This window comes from Cucurbita pepo, chromosome 2 (assembly GCF_057944985.1).
Source record: "Cucurbita pepo subsp. pepo isolate OVF chromosome 2, ASM5794498v1, whole genome shotgun sequence".
NCBI classification, from domain to species: domain Eukaryota; kingdom Viridiplantae; phylum Streptophyta; class Magnoliopsida; order Cucurbitales; family Cucurbitaceae; genus Cucurbita; species Cucurbita pepo.
Window position 1 is genome coordinate 9556867 of NC_141799.1, and position 8210 is coordinate 9565076.

Genomic DNA, 8210 nt, shown 5'->3' on the forward strand with positions numbered 1-8210 from the left:
CGAGGCCTCGAACACCATACAAGAGGTAAGTAGCCATCTTATACTTTCCTTATGAAATGCTTGTAGGAATCGCTTGGATGTATGTATGAACCTTAAATTAGATGTGTATTAAGGAAACATGAAATAAAAGTACCTAGAATTGTGAGTTAATGTCTTGAATCGACCAAATTGCTCAAGATTTAAGTAACGTTAAGACACCTATATAACATGAAACTTCTTACATGATCTTGTAGTAACGTTATCGATATACTAGTAAATTTTCACGCTCATGGGACCACGTTAGGCTGCCCTTTAGATTTGACCTAAATTGAAAACCATTAAATTTTAAGCCTGCCCCATAGTATTATGTACGAGTCTAGGTTCACCAACAATCCATGTGTCAAGAATGTACCTCGGATGATTTGAATAGCATGATAAATAAGTTGCTGAGATTCATGCCCAAAAGTAACCATGATCTCTCATCACGAGGTGTACTACGAGACCTCTATTTTTCTTTTATGGGGATGCTCTGTGTTATGTATCATGAGCATAATGTTATGGAGGGTCTCCCATTTTCCTCTCCTAGAAGAGATGTCATGCACCACGATTCACTAGCATGATGACACAATCATGATAGCACCACTCATGTGTTTACAGGGAGAGAACTAAAGGTTAGTTTAAGGAAAGTTTTTCAAAATCAGTATATGACATATAACAAGATGAGCTCTAAGTGTCATACCCCTAAAAACACAATAAGAAATGATATCCTAGCTTAAGGTTGCGATTAAGAGCCTACAAGTAGGCTACTTGAGTTCTTATTCACTCCATGTTTATCATTTTTTTTTTTTCACGTAACTAAGAGCTGGTCGTGGATGAGAGCAAACTTTGAAGAATAGATTAACCTTTTCTTTTTAGCTAAGTATATTTTGAGTCTACTTCTTATTTTGTTTTTGAAATGAGTCTCTATAGACGCTACTTTAATATATCAATAGTATATATATATGAACTTATGAAAACAATAGTTAAAAAAAAAAAAAAAAAACTTTGGATCGTTATAATTGGTATCCGAGCAAAGGTTTTTCTATGGCTCAGCTTCAAAAACGACCCTTCACGACCAAGTAAGAAAGCCTTTAAAACCTTATACCTAAGAAAGACCTAAGACCGAGTGAAAATAAGGTTATAGATTTTCCCGTTGGAAGGAAATATAGACATCAACCTTAGATGGAATCAACAAGTGACCTCCACTACAATCGATAAGTGACCTCCACTACTATTAGAGGAAAGTTAAAAGGATGACACCTAAAATGAAAGTTGCCACAAGGCGTAGGAGCCACGAACACTCTACGGAAGGAGCATAAGAAGTAGGAATGACTCAACCTTCTGGCAAGGTCTAAAAAATATTCATTTAAGACGGGTTCTACTTAAATCGATTCATACTCGAGTAAGGTTATAAGAGGACAAAGTAGGGTATTGGACGCTCGACTTATCAAAAATTCTAGGTTGTTTCTTGCTCTTGGTCTAGCTGATTTGGAGCTTATCTTCTCTCAATTCCTTCAACAAAATTGTTTTATATTTTCCCCCAAAGCTAATGGTATAAGACCCATGTCACGACTTGTACAATAGCGGTCGAATTTCAAAATCAAAATTCTAAAATTTTAAACTTGAAAGCTTAAGATACTTAACCTATGGGTTCTTTGCTTCTAGCGACTTCTAGCCTTCGTTTCCTTCATCAAAGTTGCTTTTCTCCTTACCACGAAACTATACAAACAAATATTAAAAGATAAGCTTAAACGTGGAGAAAGCTTATGAATGATACCAATATTGAATCTCAATTCAAATGATACTATGAAAGTCTACAACAAAGCTCAATTCGAAGCATGGAGGGAGTACATAAGATTTGAATTTTTGGTCGCTAATGGAGAGAATGAGATTGGAGGAAATGAAATTTTTGTTGTTTAGATGTGTTTTGAGCTCACGTAAGTATCATGGTCATATAACACTTGAAATCCACTACATAGAACTCCGCCAATTTTCCATAAATGAGAATTTTGGTAATTATCTGATATTTATTTCTTTAATTAATTAATTAATACAAGTGACCAAGTGGGTTACATTTCCAAATTCATCTCAATTTTGAAGACTTGTCAATTATTGATTTTTAGGGTAAAATTGAGAGATAAGGGTTGTCAAACTATGAGATAAGGGTTAGAACGCATACTACCCTTATCACGGAGTGGAAAGGAGGTGTGCTATCTTTTTCGTCCTTTTATATCATAGAGGCCTATTACGTTCTTAGGGGCATCTAGGTTGTTTGATTCTTAACTATCATTTCCAAGACATTTAGGACTAACTCCTCAGCTAATCTATACTCGGGTTCACACAAATTAAAACCTTTAATCGCAGCTCACGATCTTAGAGTTCTTGGTCTACTGAAAATGTATTGACCTTGGTTGACTTGAAACCACTCTAACTCTTGTGACCTAGTCTTAACTTTGTTTTCTTGTGCATGCTTTGCTAGGGAGATTATCCTCTCGAACACCTAGAGTAGGGTATACATAGTCTAAACATTTGTGCATGTTTATTAGGGAGATATCCTATCGTTCAACTAGAGCACTCGAAACATACATTAAAATATTCTTGAAAACAAAGAAATATAACAGGGAGATAACATCCATCAATTGCCTGAAATAATATCTCATCCTCTTTTCTAACACAACAGAAAATATATAAAGAAAAATTCATCATAAGTCTCACTGTAAAGCCATTTTGGTAATTTCTTACATCTTACCTAGCTTACTAATCCATATTGCCAAACTCATGTTCATCATAAATCTCTTCCAGCTTTGTGTAACATAAAAACAACATGCATCTTGGAATCTTATTCTAGGACATAACGGTAATTTTCTTTTATATTGTACATATAATGCATTCTTATCCAAAGTTTCCCTTTTGTAGTCTTAATCATGCATATTCTAACGGGCTAAGACAATGGATGCCTTCATGTTAGGACGTCTTAGCGATCCTTACAAGTATTATTTGTTAAAATTTGTGCGACTACTTATATGGTTGATGTGTTCCTTCCTGATCTAGCTTTTTTTTACGTTTGAATCTCTGCAATTTATGAAATTTCTCTCGTAGGTCCTAATTCAAGAAAAATAAGGGTTAGTATCGAGATGAAAAACTGACAAACGGGAATTAAAATGGGATAGAAAATGACCTTTAAGTGCATCATATGCAACTAGAGAGCTGCTCATGCGCAAATAGGTCACGCGCCAAGGAAGAGTATTCGCGCCCTGGACTTGATACGTGGCAACAACAGATCGGTTCATTCGGCTCCTAGGCGTGCATTCAAGGCTGCTATTGATGCCACGAATTAATCTGGATCCAAGTCCCCTTGCGTGACTTGAGATTTCGCAAGCGCGAGTGCCTAGCCTATGGTGTAACAACATTGGTGCCACCTATTTGTCTGCCAATCCAATCTTTCATCGACAAACGAAGCATGTTGAGGTTGATTATCACTTCATTCGTGAATGAGTATCGACTCATCAACTTGATGTGCGACTCATATCTTCCAAGGTTCAGCTCGCCAACATCATGACAAAGCTAATGCCAACTCCTTTAGCAGTTTTCAGCGATATCTGAACTTATTATAGTACATGGTCCAGATTGAGGTTTGTTACTAGATCAAGGCTCACCATGTAATCCTCATTGTACATATATATATACATGAGATCATGGCCCATATCGGTCGAGTTGTCACCCTTGAAAGTTACATAGAGAGGGTTACTGAGGTAGTTTTAGTTATGACCTATGGGAAGCAAGGTTTTAATCGTGCCTAAGTTTTAATTATGCCCTATGGGAAGCAAGGTTTTAATTGTGCCTAGTGGGGGAGCAACCTATGGGGAGTTGTGCCTTGGGGGAGAAAGGTTGGTTATTTAATCCACTCCTTTTGGTGAAAAGAGAGCCCGCTTACAAGATTATACATTTAATCATGTAAATTATGATGACCGTGATTTAATTTAAGATGGGTGGATATTGATGTTTTATATTTATTTATTTATTTGCAAATTTTATAAATTAATCCATTATATTATATTTAGGAAGTATAGAACTTAAAAAAACAAACTATTTCATAGTTGTATACTACCCAAAGAAATAAATGATCAATAAGTCTGATATTACAACAAATTTTGTTTTATTTTATAACAAAATTTGGTAATATAAACAGATACACAAAAGAATAGTACGAATCTTCACCGTCCATGATCATGCCTTCAATCCACTACATTTAGCAACACCAAACCCAATTCTCTTATTTCTCAAATCGTACTCCACCCACATATTCTGCTGATGAACGTTCCCAATTATATTACTCTCAGTCACAAGTCTATCTGACCGTCTGATCCCCACGCACTTCACCCCTTTCTCCACTTCCGTCAATAACCCTTCCCCTTTCCCGACCAATATCTCCACCCCATTCTCAAAATGGAACCACATGTCGCCAATCCTCCGACCCACTGTCGCCGCCACTGCGCCGTCAAAACACATGTCGGCGACGGTGGCGTATTCATATCCTTTCTTCATCATGGGCCCCACTAATCTGAACATCTCTTCTCTGACCTTGCTGTAGGCCTCATCTACCAAATACGTCAAATCGGAGCCGGAGTCGATCATGGTCTGACCGGCCCTAGATGGGTCCGGTTTGAAAACGGCGGGCGAGATGTTGACTTTGTTGTTGCCTATTCTTATCCCCTTCATCGGGAGGGTGTAGGCCAACTTGTCAAGATTCGGGGAGCGTCGACTTTTGGGGAAAGTCAACATGTTGACGTATTTGAATGTAGCGGAGTTGGGGTTGTCTCCAAGGTAGAACAAGCCGGTTAGATCCGACCCAGTTCGATCCAGAATGCAATAGGAAAACTTGGATATTTTGGCCTGGGAGATGAAGGAGAGGCGTCCAGTGTTCATTCCCAACATACCCCTATTTTGGGTGGAGGCCGTAGCACAGCCCAGAAGGAGGGAGCGTGTAGTTAAGGAATTGGAGAAGGTAAATTTTTCAGTGACGAGATTACCCTCGGCCAGGGTCCCATCCGCTAGAAGTAGGAGTAGTGGCAGTGGCGAGTTGGGTCACAAGAAGTAGAAAGGGTAAAATCGGGAATTCGGGGTCTGCATAGAGTGGTGTTACAGGGAAGGAAAGAGAAAGAGGAGGAGAGATAAGGGTCAAACACATTAATCATGGGCTTCACTGATTTTCTCCTTACTTTGTCGTGGCATTGAATCCAGGACAGTTGGCTGCCGGTGTCTACTACCATGTCCATCTGCTGAGGCGGCGATCCAATGGGAACAGACACCACAAGAGCGTTGGAGTACTGGAAGGGGAACTTCCCATGAGATTTGGTTTTGGAGGAGAGGGAAAGGGAGGCTTCTTGGGAGGAGACAGAATGGGAGGTCAGAGGGAAGGAGAGGGAGAGGGAGTTTGATGGGGAGAATAAGAGACAGAATAGGGAGAGAAATAGGAGAGAGAGGCATGTGTTAAACCTAAAATAGATCATAACTGTATATACTAAAATAATCTAAGATTTATAGTTGTTACCAAATCTATGATTTTATGGTTTGTTATGAAATCATAGATTTGGAATGTAATCTTCATTATACGCATCTATAAATACATAAGGTCGTGACCCATATAGGTCATCGTGCCATTCAATCTAACATGGTATCAGAGCCAAGGGTTATTTTTTAAATGTCTACCATGTCTTCTTCCTCCTCTCCATCCACCATCTCCAACACCGTCTCAACTACCATGGCGACTTTTGGCCCAATCCCTCTACACCATGTTGTCACAATTCGTCTAACCAAAAACAACTTCATCATATGGCGTGCCCAGCTCCTCCCCTACTTACGGAGTACGAAGCTTATGGGCTACCTCGATGGCACCAATGTTGCACCTGCCAAGCTGGTCCCTTCCTCAACTGCTGCTGGTGCTGAGCTAATCCGGCCTATAATCAGTGGTATGATCAGGATCAACAAGTTCTTAGTGGCCTTCTCTCCTCCATGTCTGAGGAGATTCTTCATGATGTGGTTGCCGCTACTACGTCCAAGGAGGCGTGGGATACCCTGCAGCGGATGTTTTCATCGTCAACTCGTGCTCGCACTACTCAGATTCGTGTTGAGCTCGCTACGTCCAAGAAACGAGATCAATCTGCTGCAAATTATTTTTGCAAGATCAAAGGGCTAGCCACCGAGCTGGCCGCCGCCAGCTCTGCCTTGCAGGATGATGATGTGATTGCGTATCTTCTCGCTGGTATTGGCCCTGACTATGATCCCTTCGTCACCTCAATGACTACCAAGAGTGAAGCCCTCACGCTTGATGATGTGTTTGCACATCTAATGACGTATGAAGCTCGCCAACTACAGCACCAGGCTGAACTTCAGTTAAATCCGGGATCTTCGGCCAATTATACTGGTCGTGCTGAACTTCAGTTAAATCTTGGATCTTCTGCCAATTATGCTAGTCATGATGGTCAGCAGAAGAATCGTGGGCGTAGGGATCGTGGTCGTGGTCGTTCTCAAGGTTATGCACCCTCTCGTCCTGCTGGTGATCGTCGTGGCCCTTCTGCTCGTCCTTCCTGCCAGATCTGCGACAAAGTGGGGCATACTGCCATCCGCTGCTGGCATAGGATGGATGAGTCCTATCAAGATGAACCTTCTTCTGCTCCACCTACGACACTGGCGGCTTCTTCCTCTTACAAGATTAACCCAAATTGGTACAGCAACACAGGCGCTACTGACCATATCACCAGTGATCTGGATCGTCTCGCTATGCGTGAACGTTATCATGGAGGTGAACAAGTTCAAGTCGGCAATGGAGCAGGTTTGCGTGTTTTGCATACTGGTCATTCTCTAATTAATACTGCTACTCGTCCTCTTGCGTTGCGTAATATTTTGCATGTGTCTGAAATTTCCAAACATCTTCTTTCTGTTCATAAATTTTCTCGTGATAATGACGTATTTTTTGAATTTCATCCTTGGCATTTTTCTATAAAGGATCGACAGTCGAGGAAAAGTCTCCTAAATGGGAGGGTGAATCTGGTCTTTATCCTATTAAGCCATCCGATGTCGATAATCTCAAGCACGCCTTGGTGAGCAGATCTACTACTCACACCCAATGGCATGCACGTCTTGGACATCCTTCATCTCAAGTAATAAAATCCATTTTGCGTCTAAATAATATTTCATGTGCAAGTGAGTCATCTTTGTTAGTTTGTAATGCGTGTCAGTTAGCAAAGATTCATCAATTACCATATACTAGTTCTTCCCATAGGTCTTCGGCACCTTTGGAACTTATTTTTTCGGATGTTTGGGGCCCTGCACCTCCATCTGTTGGGGGTTTTAAATATTATATTAGTTTCATTGATGATTTCAGTAAATTTTCGTGGATCTATTTGATGCATGATCGTACAGAAGCTCCTCGTATATTTTTGCAATTCCAAGCTCATGTTGAGCGCCTCCTAGATACTAAAATCAAGTGGGTCCAATCTGATTGGGCTGGGGAATATCAGAAAATTCATAACACATCTTTTCGTTCCCTTGGAATTGGTCATCGTGTTTCGTGCCTTCACACACATCAACAAAATGGGTCTGCTGAACGCAAGCACCGTCATATTGTTGAAACTGGCCTAGCCCTTCTAGCTCATGCTCATGTACCTATTAAATTTTGGGACGATGCGTTTCTTACAGCCACATATCTCATCAATCGTCTTCCTACTCGTGTCATCGATAAAAAATGCCCCTTAGAGCTTCTTTTTCATACCCCACCAAATTACTCCTTATTAAAAAATTTTGGGTGTGCTTGTTGGCCTCATCTTCGTCCTTATAACAAATAAAAGCTCTCTTTTCGATCAAAGGAATGTGTCTTTCTAGGCTACAGTTCTTCACATAAAGAGTATAAGTGTCTTGACACCGATTCTGGTCGTGTCTATATGCCTAGAGATGTCATATTTGATGAAAATGTTTTTTCATTCAAGAGAGCCCCACCTAATTCTTCCCCAATCATGCAGTCGACGCATAATGCCCCTGATTTGTGCACCTTGCATTTGGGTAATAGCAGTACTAATTTGGAGATGATCACATGCATATGCCTGGGCCTACTAACTCTTTGGATGCAGAAAATTTGGTGTCTACATCAGCTTCGGAATTGCCGCAACAATCCTCCGCGTCGCTGCCATGCGAAT

At 40.4% G+C, this 8210-nt stretch overlaps 1 protein-coding gene and 1 non-coding gene across 2 annotated transcripts; one reads left to right on the forward strand and one right to left on the reverse strand.

Moving 5' to 3' along the window:
• Nucleotides 1-4149: 4149 nt before the first annotated feature.
• Nucleotides 4150-5528, reverse strand: LOC111784403 (aspartic proteinase PCS1). The gene is given in 2 exon segments (XM_023665111.2): nucleotides 4150-5072; nucleotides 5075-5528. Coding segments are annotated over 2 exon segments (1281 nt in total). The 3' UTR covers nucleotides 4150-4245.
• A 712-nt stretch (nucleotides 5529-6240) lies between these two features.
• LOC147793594 (small nucleolar RNA Z247) lies at nucleotides 6241-6380 on the forward strand. Its single transcript, XR_015420163.1, has one exon. It is a non-coding gene; the product is annotated as a small nucleolar RNA Z247 (small nucleolar RNA).
• The last annotated feature ends 1830 nt before the right edge of the window (nucleotides 6381-8210 follow it).